The sequence below is a fragment of the Lepidochelys olivacea genome, assembly GCF_965140295.1.
Source record: "Lepidochelys olivacea isolate rLepOli2 genome assembly, chromosome: 8".
NCBI classification, from domain to species: domain Eukaryota; kingdom Metazoa; phylum Chordata; order Testudines; family Cheloniidae; genus Lepidochelys; species Lepidochelys olivacea.
In genome coordinates this window covers 54,597,827-54,612,955 of record NC_140418.1, presented here as the reverse complement: position 1 = coordinate 54,612,955, position 15,129 = coordinate 54,597,827, and the positions used below count along the sequence as shown (strand labels likewise).

General features: G+C 43.1%; 1 protein-coding gene across 2 annotated transcripts in view; it reads right to left on the bottom strand.

The window, feature by feature from the left end:
• Nucleotides 1–1,751: 1,751 nt before the first annotated feature.
• Nucleotides 1,752–15,129, bottom strand: part of DHX9 (DExH-box helicase 9) — a 40,862-nt gene continuing 27,484 nt past the window's right edge. For both annotated transcript variants that reach the window (XM_084637151.1, XM_084637152.1), the window contains 8 exons: nt 12,806–12,966; nt 11,163–11,274; nt 10,287–10,448; nt 9,985–10,112; nt 7,831–8,060; nt 6,048–6,163; nt 4,886–5,086; nt 1,752–2,307 (listed from right to left, as the gene is read on the bottom strand). In XM_084637151.1, coding sequence (XP_084493277.1) covers nt 1,971–2,307; nt 4,886–5,086; nt 6,048–6,163; nt 7,831–8,060; nt 9,985–10,112; nt 10,287–10,448; nt 11,163–11,274; nt 12,806–12,966 — 1,447 coding nt within the window. In that variant the 3' untranslated portion in view covers nt 1,752–1,970. The remainder of the gene's footprint in view (nt 2,308–4,885; nt 5,087–6,047; nt 6,164–7,830; nt 8,061–9,984; nt 10,113–10,286; nt 10,449–11,162; nt 11,275–12,805; nt 12,967–15,129) is intronic.

The following is a 15,129-nucleotide window of genomic DNA, read 5'->3' as shown; positions in this document are numbered from 1 at the left end:
CCCTTTGCACTAGGTCAGATACATGCAGGACTCTGAGGGTCCTTTGCCCTTACTCATTGTCCTAAAATGCTGCCACTCCTAGTAGAATGGGTAGAGAACAGAAATCCTCTCTCATCATACAGGTTATTTCACTGCTTAACTGTCAACATTGTATGTTAATATCTGTTTAGATGAATGGGGTTTTTCATACCTCTGAGTTAATTTCAGAGTCTGCAAGCATTGCTACATTAACCTCAAACACTTCTCTTGAAGGTTCCTGTGTCTGACCTAGAGAAACCTCGCCCATGTTATTACCTTACTAGACACAGTTCTCTATAGAGCAAGGCAGCACATACTAGTAGCCAACCAGTAGACAACCAAAATGGATGTAAATCTGCTGTGAAAGGTGACAGTGTCATCTGGCACTGCAGCAGGGCCTATTTGCTCAGTGCATTCTAAAGCAAAGGAAGAGATTCCCCACACATCAGCTGTTCAAATTATCGACTAAAGGTGTAGCCAATTGTTTGACTACACTCATGGATCATTCTTAAAAGGGTTCAAGACCAAATAATCCAATTTAACTAAATATACTATCTAAAGCAGGGGTGGGCAAACTTTTTGGCCTGAGGGCTACATCTGGGTGGGGAAATTGCATGCAGGGCCATGAATGTAGGGCTGGGGCAGGGATGCGGGGTGTGCAGGAAGGGTCTCGGGCAAGGGATTGGGGTGCAGGCTCCTGCCTGCCCTGGCCCTGTGCTGCTCCCGGAAGTGGCCAACACCATGTCCCTGCAGCCCCTGTGGGAGGGGGGGAAGGCAGAGGGCTCCATGCACTGCCCTTGCCTGCGGGTACCTCCCTCAAAGCTCCCACGGGCCGTAGTTCCCTGTTCCCGGCCAATGGGAGCTGCAGGGGGCGGTACCTGCAGGTGAGGGCAGTGTGCAGAACCCTCTGTCCCTGCCCCCAGGGGCCGCAGGGACATGGTGTCAGCTGCTTCCGGGAGTGCTGCGGGATCCGGGCCATAGTTTGCCCATCCCTGGTCTAAAGACGAAGCAGTACAATAAAAAGGAGACATACAAATGCTTGCAGCCATAAGCTTCAAAGTTATGCATTTCAGCTAGTAGTAACGATTTTACAAGTTACAACTCTTTACACATCACTTTCAAGGTTAACCCACTAGTTTGTGCCAGCTTTGTCCTTGGTATCGCCCTGTACTTTCCCATATTTTGTTTTGAATATTACACTCCATGTGTTAATGAGCCGTGAAAGTAAATCCTAACTGTGCTTGCTACAAAGCATTCATGCATCTTTGCTTTGCCATGTTTCCTATTTTCTAATTGTAAAGACGATTTCAGCTTTGACAAGTATAGTAGGATATTTGACATGGGTGAACAGAATTGTGGGGAGAGCACAATACTTAACGTAGCTTCCCAACACATATGTATGGTGTATATTATATTAATACTGTGCTCATAACTATTAATGTAGCGTATTCTACACCTAACTATACATATTGGTGAACAAAGTCCTATGATTTCAAACCTCTGCTTCTGTCCATTCAGTCCAATCGTGGTCTGAAGCAGCAATGACTAATAATCCCTTGCAGTTCTGAAGTAATTGTTGATATCTGTCCCACATGCTCGTTTACCCCCTGGAGACCATAAAGAGGTTTCTCCCAAATTTCTCATACCTCCTATAGACAAATGATAAACCTAAAAGGAAACAGCCATTCTCAAGTCCAGAATCCAATCATCATACAGAGACAAAACACGTTAAGTCTTGTGAACAGAACACTTTATTAAGAACAAAGTATACAGACTGTGGTACTCTGTAGTAAGGACTCTATTTTACATAATATCACCACTAGTCCTAAACAGTTTGTTTCAAGCTACTGTGAACAAGTAGGATAACAAACAGACTTCTGTATTAGCATCAAAGAAGTTCCAGAAGGAAACATGCACATTTTTGTAGAGTACAAGACAGACTTCAATTGATTTCAATAACCACCACGCCCCCTTCCTTGGCCCCCAAACCCACCTCCATAGTTACCTCTATTCCCACCACCCTGGTACCCTCTATATCCCCCACCCGAGCCTCGATACCCTCCCCCAGACACTTTATATCCCCCACCACCTCTATAACCTCCCCCAGAGCCACCTTGGTATCCTCTTCCTCCAGAGCCACCTCGGTATGAGTTATATCCACCGCCATAGCCTCCACCACCATAGCCTCCACCTCTGTAGCCAGAGCCACGCTGGTTAACTCCCCGTCCTCTGAATCCACCTCCATTGTCATATCGAGCCATTTTTGGGGGACGAGGACCATCTCCAAACCTAGGAAAGAAAAGTTTTAAGAAAAAATTTAACACTCAACTTTAAAAGGATTCAATATTTTCACCACCACCAGAGTGGAGAGTTCCAAAAATGTAAAACTCCACTCCTCTTATGCAGCAGAGCAGTATGCTCAAATCCCACACCCAACTTAGACATTTACTCCCTGTAAAGCTTCATTAAAGAGCAGCCCAGAGTGATCTCATCTGGTCCAGGACCAGACCCATCCCGAAAAAATTCTAAAGCAGAGATAAAATTATCCACTGACGTGGACTTTGTCAAAAACAACAACTCATAGGTAGGGGTAACAGTTTTCAGCTTATGTGGGAAGTGCTGGGCTCTCTATTTTGCCCCTCGTGATATGTTTAAGAAAAAAATAGAAGTTGGTCCCTCATTTTGATCAGTTACCCATACTCCATACAGTTGAGTCTCCCCCACGTTTCTTAAATTATCTACATCAGAAATAAGGAATGAAACAGGTTATTAGAGGCAGGGCTGCCTAATAAGGCTGCCTGACATGTCCCACTATAAGACTCGGTTTTCAATCGTTTATAATTTTGCCAAAGTCCCCTTATGGGGCTGAAGTTTTCCATGCCAGCCACTTGCCTCAGGCTGAATTTCAACCAAAGTGGCTGAGCCGTTTCCGTTTGAGGCTACTGCTAACAATGGTCCAATGATATACACAGTTTCTGCTCTGCTTATATAACAGCAGAATAACGAACATTAAAGTCTCTGAAGTCATTAACATGTAGCCCTGTAAATTCACCCAGCATTTGAGAAAATAATGGGGAAGGGCCTGCAGGAGAAGGGAGAGAGGACTGGAAATAGGATGTGCTTGACATAGTTCGGGAAGGAGAGGGGGTGGGGTGGAGGAGAGAGAGAGTCAGCCTGTTCCCCAAAGCACAAAGGATACTGAAACAGGAACCCCCTCCCACCATGCAGCCCTTCAGCAGTGGTACTAGGACTGATACTAAAGCAGAGAAAAGGTTCTTTGTTAGAACTTTCATTTGTAGACATCAGAGCTCTACAGCTCCCTTTCCCCTATACATAGGCATGTTTACCAGTGGTATGGAAAAGCACAAATAGGTATTGTATTGTGAGACTGGTGTGGACTGAGACCAACTATTTTCAGATATTTTTATAAAAACTGCAAAAGTGGTTCTTGCCGTCTGTAATGGTTTGCTTTACTGAGCAACACAGGTACAGTTTAGTGGTTTAGGAGCGTGGAGCACTTCCTTGATTTCTATCATTCTTATACAGACTGGATGAAGAGCTTCAGCACCCATTCGCTACAAGAGAAATCCCAACCCTGATGTGTGCTTTGCCCACACTGAATCTGACTAGTAATGTTAGAGTAGTGTTTTCTACTCTTAGGCAGCCATTAGGACCAAAGGGAATCCTAGCATCATCCAGTCTGAATAGATAAGCACTCAAGAAATGATGCATGGATCTCTTCAGGAAGAATATTTGTGGTAGAATGGAGAAGTCAAACACTATCAACCAAATACATTTCTCTCCTTGCCTGCAGTTCAACCATTACTATATCTCCAGAGATTTGGGAAAAGTCATCTTTACATCTTAAATCTGTTCTGCATAATGAGCAACACAAATTGATGTGAAGGATATGAAATTGCAGATGATCTAAATATCCTTGAGTAGGTGGAAATCTCACATGCTCAGGAGTATGTAAAATTCAGTAGACAAGTTAATGCCCACCACTGCAAATCCAAATTAACCCTACAGCTGACAGAATGTTCAGGCCATATGATGTACACACCAGGGTACCATGGCCTCTTGGATTACAACTATCATATTCTGAATTTGACAGTAGGGTTAAACTGAAATTAGCTTGTTCAAACACTTCATACCAAGATCAGTCTTCTAGTGTGAAGTTTATTGCAAGCCAGTGAAACGGTTACTCTCTGCAGAAAGTAACCATCTGTGCATACCAAGTTGCTATAGTTTAAGCATACTCTCCCAGGTGTTTTGAAAGATTTCTACTTCAAGGCCTAAGGGTTATGTTCTTTCAGTTTCCTGAAACTACTATTCCCCATTTTTTATAATTCTGCTAGTAATGGGAGGGTGACATATGTGGCTTGGGGAAGGAATTACAGTCAGTAGACTCTGGGAAATGCACACCATCACATACAAACAGTTCAAAGTCATGCATGAGTAGAACAGCCCCCTCAATTCATTTGTGAAATCCAGAAGATCCTTGGTGCATGCTGTATCACAAGGCAGCCAATCACACCAAACCTCATTAACTCACACACTATAGGAGACATCATTTTACTCTCCTTTTGCCATCCTCCATCAACCTGCACTTTCACTGCTTGCAGTTTCTTAGGAAGATTTTCAGACATTATGATTAATTGAAAATATGAGTATATTAAAAACTTCAACACTGATTTATCTACATCAGGCAGCCTGCTTCCAAACTAAATCCCACAACAGGAATTCTTGCTGGCATAGGAGTTCAGACACACACTTTGGCCTTTGGAATGTTTAGGCATTCCAAGTTACCAGGAATGTTTTCCTACTCCAAGGATCCAGCTGTATAAGTGAACAGATTGGAGCTAACCTTGTGTTGCCCGCCATGAGGTTGATGCCAGCCGCTGAAGGCCTGGAGATTTGGCGGATCACATTCAGCATTCGCTCATTCACTGGGTCCAGCTGGCTAATGATTTCAGGATCTTTAGTTACTTCAACAACAAGAGCTTCCATTGCTGCACGTAGGGCAGTGACACAAGCAGCTGCATCATGAGACATCCGCAATTTAATCCTAGAGCAGGAAAAACTATTTCAAAATGAAGATCTCTCTAGATATAGAACATCACAGCCTACAGGAGAGAGGCTATAAAGAAAGCACAATGTTCCACAGAGCAGGTATTCAGTGCGTCTAGTGCCAACCACCACAGAAAACACTTAGAACTTCGAAGTTAAGAGTTATGGATAACACCCTAACAATGGGAAATGCTGCCATCTGGAACTGAAAAAGTATGATTGGCAACGTATGAGATTCCCCAGCACTGAGAGAAATCAGAAGCCAATTAGAACAGCTGCTACATTTTTGACTCCCTGCTCTTTGGACTGGAAACACTCCAGGTACTACCAGTTACTACTCCATTAACCTCTGGGACTAAAAGATGCCAAAACGTTAAAGCAGGCTCAAAAATACAGGGGCTCTTCAAGGCTCTGTTAAGGACACAAAGATATCAAAAACTACCAGCCATCCCAGAATATCAAATTTGACAAATGTTAGTGAACTAAGCCTCAACTCTGGGAAGTAGGGAGGCATTAACCTCATTTTAAAGATTGTCTTTTTACCTCCATTTCCCAGTTACTTGCCAAAGGTCACAGGAAGTCAGTAGCAGAGCCAGCACTCCTGACCCAGTCCTGTGTCTTAATGATGAGGCTCTCTTTATCTTTCCTCCTGCTTGTCTATGAGGCGGTGACCCAAATTCTCCACCACCTCTAATTCAGATCTGAGCTCAGGGAAAGTAGCTTTTGTGGAATCCAGCCAGTGCCTCATGTTTTCAATTTAGGAACATAATCTACAGAAAAAACAGGAGCTGCCAAAATAAACTGTTCCCCCATCCTTACACAGACCAACGATAATGCTCTGATGAAATTAATCTGTTACTGCACAGCCTGACCTACATTTCCCATTCTAAACATACTTATAGATATGTTACCAGCTGTTTCTCCTCACAGTTATCCACGATCAACTAGGAAGTTCATACCAGTCATCCACCAGAATGATCTCTCCATCGGATAAGACTTTCTTTGAGGCAAACAGAAGCAGCTGCAGCGGGCTCACCAAGGTCATTCCTTTGGCAGAGATAGCTCGTGTTCGGATCTGCAGGTAGAAGAGGAACATGGTTTCCCATTTCAAGAACTAAGACTGCTCTTTCTTTCAGCGGCCATGGAAACTAACAGAATTTTTTTTTACAAACAAGATAATCCCTAGGAGATTGTCTCTCAACGGATTAGTAATAAATACAGAGCTCATCAGATCAGGAGAGATGCTGTGAATCAGCTTTGGTTGGCTGAAACAAATTCATTACCATTTAAAAGCTGTCAGTTGTCCATGTGAAATGAATTTTGTGGTCTCAATGCAGTTCCCAAGGAACAGGTGTCACTTTACAAAAAAAACACCAAGTTTTTGCCAGTCTCAGCACAATGCCCCAGCATCAGATGGAACTCTCCTCCCACCCTAAAGATAGTCCAAACAACAGGTCTGGGATGCTGCACTTTGCAAGTTTCCCCTAGAGCGCCCTACCAATTTGTTCTTTGGATAGTCAGGAACCCATATATTTATGGTGATTACACAACTGTCCCACATTTGCAGATTTGTAAATTCCTGCATAACTGTGCTAAAAACCTAGGCTCTTGTTTACATAAGCAAAAACCTGAACTTGGTACTTGTGGAGAATACCTTCAAAATATGATCTGAACATAAACCAATTCAGTGACATCTGCCCAACTCTGCAGACAGACAGAGACAATGGCTCTGACTATGTGAATTGCCCCATTCATGTCAATGGTGTGTTAGCAAGCCAAATTACAGTTAGAGATCAGCAATAAATATATCGTTGCCCATTTGTCACCGCTGGCTGTTGTGGCAGATATTGGGGTAGAGTGCAATGAGGCAGCCCAATGTTATCCAGGGTTGCTAGAGTGACAGGAGCAAGGAATTCATGCCTGCAGCCCCCCCAATTTATTATTCTCTCTCCCTCCCCATATTGCGCAGGAGTGAAGAGGAGATGGAATCCCCTCCCCAGCACCAAAAGGCTCAAATGCATTCTGGGTAACAAAACCCAAGCTACTTGCCCTCACTTTCATGGGTTCCTCAAGCCATAGCTGTCCCCTGTTCAGCTCCTTAACCTCCATCATGCCCCTTGACTATCTATAAAGCAGTTACTTGTCAATACTTGGGGTTGGGAAGGAATTTTCCTCCAGGGCAGATTGGCAGAGGCCCTGGGGGTTTTTCGCCTTCCTCTGCAGCGTGGGGCACAGGTCACTTGCTGGAGGATTCTCTGCCCCTTGAAGTCTTTAAACCATGATTTGAGGACTTCAGTAGCTCAGATAGAGGTTAGGGGTTTGTTACAGGAGTGTGTGGGTGAGATTCTGTGGCCTGCATTGTGCAGGAGGTCAGACTAAATGATCATAATGGTCCCTTCTGACCTTAAAGTCTGTGATTCTATGAATACAAAAATATGCAGCACACTGAACACTTGGGGGACTGTGCACAATATAAAATAAATGAACATGGAATTCTGAACCAACTGACCTTGAGCAGGGAGCAGCAAGAGGATAGGGCTAATTCCAGGGTTTTTTTGGCCATACAACAGAAGAGACTTGGAATACAGGATTCCAGGGCTGCCAATCCATTCTTTCACTAGCACTAAAATTTTCATTAAAGAAATAAAACAGTGCCCGAGAGGCTCCTTTTGAAATGAAGCAATAAGAATGGGCATAAAGTTTGGTAACGTTCTCAAAGTCGTATTTCATGGTTCTCCTTACCTTTTCACCAAAAACAAAGAAAGGAGATGGATACTTCATGTCCTGGCTGCTGAAAGGGCAGTTGACGGATGACTTGTGGATAAGCGCATTGCGCCCCTCAGTGGTAAGAATTTTCCTCTTCTCCTTGTGGTAGCAGACATTAGGGTATACACCAAAAGCAAGCAGGGAGATGACAACATCTAGATTGTTATCTGGTCCAGTGTTGTTAAATATCTGAGTCATCAAACACTCTGTTGACAGAGAACAGAAAACAGGCTACTTTCCAGATCTCACATAGTACAGTGCAACTAAGTTATTCGGGATCTCTGATCTGAACATTTACTGACTCGACTATTTATTTAGGCATTGGTTCTCAAAACATCTCTGCCCTCAGAAAAGGGTATTTTAATGCTGCATCACATCAACGTTAAATAATTGTATTTGTAATGAGTAAACCGAACACACATTTTCTAGTATTCAGTGAGAAAAGAGCTGAAAAATAAACTACAAATTGGAAAAGCCATTCCCCTTCCCACATTCTCAAGGAACAAGGGCATAAAGGCTTGTCCAGGAGGACAATAGGACCTCCTGAAGAGGTCAGGTTGGATGTTGTAATAGTGCCACTGCTTGTCACAACAAACCTGAAGTCCCAGGTTGGGGGTTGTTGGGTCATCCAGCCCAGAGAGAGAATTATTGTAGCATTTATCCTTGAGAGCAGAGGGAGAAAGACTACTGGATATTAAGAAAATGAAAGGGAGAGCAACACTTTGGATTCCCATCGACTTTTTAACATGGAACAAAACTTCCAGAGATTTTTGAATCTAGAACCTGCCCCATCTTTAGGAAATGCTGCAAAACCTTCCTCTTCAAAAAAGGGCTTTTCCTTCCACTACAAGAATGGACATGTTCTGCACTGACTCCTAACCCAAAGACCCCAACCCAAGCATACTCCTCAAACAAAGTCAATCTTACAAAAACAAAATAAATGTACCCCCCCACCCCCAACCTTACCCCATCAAAGTTTTTACCTGGAAAAGGGGTGAGAGGCAGGGACCACAGGAAGTCCACTAGGGACCTGGCTATTACTATTAATTTTATACAGAAAGCACTAAAATTTACTACTTTTCAAGTTGACAATAAATTCAGCCTAATCTGGATACTTATAGGTGCCTTCCTTAAATTTGGTCTTATCTCTAAACAGAGACTCCATCTGAAAGTAAATCTGACTTCTTGCCACTTGTACATGGCTGTGTTAAATCATGTCTTGCTCAATCCTATATGGATGACTAGCTGAGAGATTTTGTTATGTATTGTAATATTCTCACTGTTTAATGGAAATGAAAACTCAAATACAAAGAATTCTAAGCTAATATGCTATGTAGTGAAGATCTGAGCACAAGCCCAGAAAACTACAGAGCATGAAAGGCAGTGTTCAGATCCTGGGGGTGGGGTGGGGAGGGCAATGCCCTTAGGATAATGCAACAGCTATGCCAAGTGATTTTGGGAGGGCAGTCTCTAGCTCTTCTCATCCAGAAGGACTATCAGTGCAATATGGAGCATATATGGCAGAGAAGTATGAGAAGCAAAACCATGGAGGTGGATCTGAAAAGACAACCACCACTTTAAAAGGTCAAATTCCTCATAACCTTGCCATCCAGAATTTATCATCACTGCGGTACTAAGTTCACAAGCTGTTGTAGGGCTCATTTACACTGTGCATTAGTCCACATGAAGTGAGCTGTAGCTCACGAAAGCTCATGCTCAAATAAATTGGTTAGTCTCTAAGGTGCCACAAGTACTCCTTTTCTTTTTACTAGAGGGGTGCAAATTCTAGTGTGCACTAGGGTGTTGCATACTGATTGGTCTGCATGGACCCTGCTGGCACACACTAAATTCCCTAGTGTTCATTAATGTAGTCCCAATCTGTACACTAATGCACAGTGTAGACAAGTCCTTAAGCTGCTCTCAGCTAGGAGAGGCAGAATGCATGCAGCAACACTCAGGTGGAAGCTGCTTTAACAGCAAAAAAGTACTGGAGCAAATTCACCATGAGCCCACATGCCATGTATTCACCATTATTGAGCTATCGGCCAGCCAACAGGTTGGAAAGCTACCTCTCAACTCTCAAAGATTGATGGGGACAATACTGAAATGACTGCTTCCATGGAGTATTACCTTCCGGAAAGCCAGAATTGATAAGAATATCTTTAAGCTGGACTTTGGCTTCCCAAGTCATCCTGAGTGTAGCCATGTTGAGCCTTTTGTGTTCACAGAATCGTATTTCTGCATCTTCACCGCCCATTCTAAAAAGGAAACAGTCAAGACAGACTCACTTGAACTCAAGAATATCTGTACAAGAGAAGAATGAGTGCCACAAACAGGAACTCTAACACAGCCATTTGGACTATCTAGTCAGGTCACATAGTTGCTCACCCAATATTACCCTTAATCTTCTGTTCTGTGCTAAGCCAACATACCTTGCATCATCCCAGGCTTGGAAGACTGAAAGCAAGGCTACATGATCTGAAAACCTGTTCCCCGCAAAATTCCTATGGACGTAACCCAGCCGTTTACCCTCGCTGATGAAAGGCTCAGGGAAGCAGGTGGCGGCAGAGATGGTACACACAGCATCTCCTACACTGAAATAGAAACCATAGAAGTATTTATGACTGGGTTTGTTCCTAGTCTTGTTGCCAGCAGAAGTTACAGGCCCGTTGACATGAGTAAAAACTTCCTGCTTAAGGACACAAGCCTCATTACCTCAGTACTCATTCTTAGAAAGACTTCTTTACAGCAGCTCTTCCCAGAATAAAGGCATTAATTAGATCAAATGACAGTGGCTGGAATTTCACAGCACATTCATGAATATTATGCCTCTTCCCCTCCCCTATCTGTTTTCACAATCCTGTTCACCACCCTCTTCCAGATTATCGGATCTCCAACACCACCCCTCATGATTAAAACCAACGCCCGCATACCTCTGTTGATGAATATTCAGTCCCGTGGTTTTCACCTCTTGTCTCTTAAATGCTAACTGTCCACATCTCCCCAACCACAGTTCACTCCGATCTTACAAGTGTTCAGTGTCCCATTCCCCAACTTCATAAATATTCAGTCGCTACTGGTGCCATTCAGTTCCTCCCTAGCTCATGAATATTTGGCTCCCCACACCCAGTGATGTTATTTGTCTCCTAATCTCATGAATATTCAGTTCCCTCCCCTTCCTCCCCATGCCACCACCCACAGCCCATCTGGATGCATTTTTTTTTTTTTTTTAACATCACTGGATGCCTGAAGATTCAGGAACACAGGGCAAGACAGCAAAGAATCACCACTGATACTGAGGAACTTACTAGAAAATGCAGCCCATTATCATCATCTTGCCCAGGCGAGGTTCAATGGGGAGTTTAGCAAGGATTCTCCCAAGAGGCGTTAACTCATCATTAGAGTCCAGGGCATCCAGCTCTGAAACAAGTTATTAACCTATCAGCAAAGATGGTTCTGGCAGTTGCCTAGGGCTAGTCTACACTGGCAGCACTTTAACATGGCTTGTGTGGTTGTGGCACAGTGCAGGGAGAGAGCTCTCCCAGTGCTCTAAAAAAACCACCTCCACGAGGGGCATGGCTCCCAGCATTGATGCACTGTCTACAATGGCGCTTTACAGCACTGAAACTTGCTGTGCTCGGGGGGGTATTTTTTGACACCCTTGAGCGAGAAAGTTGCAGCGCTGTAAATTGCCAGGGTACACAAGCCTAAAGTCAAACCAAGGACTTAATTAGCCCTTGGCTGAGAGATTGATAAGTTTAAGAACTTAAAACTATTATGTTCACCCAAGTGTTCTGAAGGACCTCAAATATGAAATTGCAGAACTACTAATTGTGATATATAACCTTTGCTTAAATTAGCCTCTGTAACCAGACAACGGGAGAATAACTACTGTAACACCGATTCTCAAAAAACGGCTCCAGAGGCGATCTGGCAATTACAGGCCAGTAAGCCTAACTTCAGTACCAAGCAAATTAGTTGAAACTACAGTAAAGGACAGAATGGTTGGACACAGATAAACACATTATGCTGGGGAAGAGTCAACACAGCTTTTGTAAGGGGAAATCATGCCTCAACAATCAGAATTCCTTGAGGGTATCAACAAGTCTGAAGACAAGGGAGATCCAGTCAAAATAGCCTACTTGGACTTTCAGAAAGCCTTTGACAAGGTCCCTCTCCAAAGGCTCTTAAGTAAACTAAGCAGTCATGGGATAAGAGGAAGGTCCTCTCATGGATCAATAACTTGTTAAAAGATAGGAAACAAAGGGTAGGAATATATATAGTCAGTTTTCACAATGTAGAGAGGTAAATAGTGGGGGCTACCTAAGGATCTATATTGACCACCTGTGCTGTTCAACATATTCATAAGTAATCTGGAAAAGGGCATGAACAGTTGGGTGGCAAAACTAACTTGAGTACCACAGTCTCAAATGAAGTCCAAAGCTGATTGCAAAGAGTTACAAAGGGATCTCACAAAACGGGGTGACCAGGCAGTATAAAAGTGCAAAATAATTATAACAGAATCCATCAGCCTAGATCAGGCTTGTTTTGAACCAGTCTCCCAAACGCTTTAATGCGATGGACTCAGTCGCATCTCATATACAAGTCTCACATCTGAAGATACAATAGTAGCCATCTTTATAAGATACTCATAAAATGTAACAAAAGAAGCCTGAAGCTAGGAAGTCAACTAGAGGGACATTTGTGTTTCTCTAAGTGCTGCTCCAGTTGCAGAAGCTCACTGCTACCCAGAAAATGCATCCCAGAGCCACAAAGGGGTCTGCAGACATCAGGTCCCTCCAGCCAAAGAAAACCTAGAAATAAATGTCTACCTAGCAATATATATGTCAAATCTACTTACAACTGACCTTGATACCCTCAACCATTCAAAGCTGTACATGTCACATTTCTGGGTTTGCTAACAAAGAACCTTGTGGCCCAATACAAATACCTCTGAGCGTGTGCTCTGCTTCAATCACTGCATCCAAAGGTGGTGGTTCTATCGCTTTGGCCAAGAATTGTCCAATCCCTCCCAGACGCAGAAGTTTGATGCTCAAAGCAATTTCATGCAGTGGTGTTCGGAACATTTCAGGTGTCATGTGAGTTTCAAGCCTAAAAACAGTGAGGGGTGAACACAAAAAGTCAACCTTCTGGACATATGCATTCCCGATCCCAAATACAGGTCATCCCAACAAGTGCAACCTAGCCTTCCTACGTGAACATGTTCACCAAGTCACCTCATCAATCCACCCTCAGTGAATTCCTGCAACCTGCACTGATCAACAGTACTTCTCTTCAGTAATTTCATGTCCCTTCCAACTGGAACCCCCCCCCAATCTCATCTCCTTGCCCTTCCACAACCAAACCTGAATACTAGAATAGGTCTTCCATTCCTCAGGCAGGTCAATTTCTTCCAGCCTGCCTATTACCACTACCCTGCTTCCAGCTTCCATGCTGGTTACTTTATCACCTCCACTCCCAACAGCCTCTGCTGGTCCCTGGTTCAGTCAGGTTAGCAACAAGGAGGAGTGCTCTTACTGGAAACAGGCCAACTTTTTACTTCTAGCAGCATGGAGGTGTGGTGGGGATGGAGCTCTTGGGTCCCTTTCTCCCTGACACAGTGCCCTCAGTCTCTCTGCTTTGAGGATCACAGTTCAAGTGTCAAGCCCTAGAAATGACTGAGTTTTCGAACAGTTAGTATCTCATGTGATGTTCGGGATAAACATGCCTCCCAAATGAACATGGTCCCATCCATTTCTACTTCTTACCCTTGCTTCGACAGTTTGAATGGTCTTTCTCCTTCTATGCTGCATAAAGCTAGGCTTTCAGAGATTCCAAGGCCAGAAGGGATCATTGTGATCATCTAGTCTCATCTCCTGAACACCACAGGCCATAGAATTTCCCAAAATAATTCCTCATGCATATCATTTAGAGAAACATCCAATCTTGATTTTAAAACTGCCAGAGATGGGAGGATCCACCACAGGTCATCCCATCATGTTTGGTAAATTGTTCCAAGGGTTAATTACTCCCACTGTTAAAAATTTATGTCGTATTTCCAGTCTGAATTTGGCTTCAACTTCCATCGACTGGCTCATGTTATACCTTTCTCTGCTAGAGCGAAGAGTCCGTTCAATATTTGTTCCCCATGCAGGTACTTATACAATTAGGTCACCCCTTAAACTTTCTTTGTTAATCTCACATTGAGTTCCTTGAGTCTATCGTGATAAAATATGTTCTCTAATCCTTTAATCATTCTTAAAAAGAAAAGGAGTACTTATGGCACCTTAGAGACTATATATGCTCACATAAATTTGTTAGTCTCTAAGGTGCCACAAATACTCCTTTTCTTTTTGCGGATACAGACTAACACGGCCACCACTCTGAAGTTAATTATTCTTGTGGCTCTTCTTTGAACCCTCTCCAATTTATCAACATCCTTCATAAAATGACAGAACCATACACAGTATTCCAGCAGCAGGTGCACCAGTGCCAAATAGAGAGGTAAAATAACGTATACTTCTACTAGAGAATCCCATTCAGGCAAGGATTGCATTAGCCTTTTCAGCCACAGCATTGCACTGGGAGCTCATGTTCTCCTCATTATCCTGGGAAGCAGTGTTAAAAACTATTTTTTTTTGCGGAGGGCAGAGGGGTGTCATGGTGACTAGAGTTCCCCATCCTGTAAGTATGGCCTACATTCTTTGCTCTCAGATGTATACATTTAGCCTATTAAAATGCATACTGATTGCTTGCACCCAATTTACCATGCAATCCTGTTCACTCTATCAGTGGCCTGTACTCTTCATTATTTATCATTCCCTCAATCTGCGTCATCCACAAACTATCAGTAGTTATATATTCTTCCACGTCACTGACAAAAAAAAATGTTAAATAGTGTAGGGTCAAGAACCATTCCCTATAGGATCCCACTGGAAATACACGACAATCTCCTGTTTACAATTTTTCTGTTTAAGCACAGTAATTCCTAGGGTTCCATGTTCTCTGTGGTAAGCTGAACCTAAATTCTGATACAAGACCACATGATTTCTTTAACAGCACACAACTAGTTTGCTGTCAGAAGTTCCTAATGAATTAAAATGATCACATTATACCATGTCTAAATATTTAATTCAACAAAAATTTTAGGGATGTTTTTATTATATGCTCCTTCAGAAACTAAGATTTCTTAACATCAAACATAGTTATCCTGCAGCTGTCGTCCAGGGGAATGGGTGTACTGTGATGTTTTCACGGTAGTGGATGAAATACAGT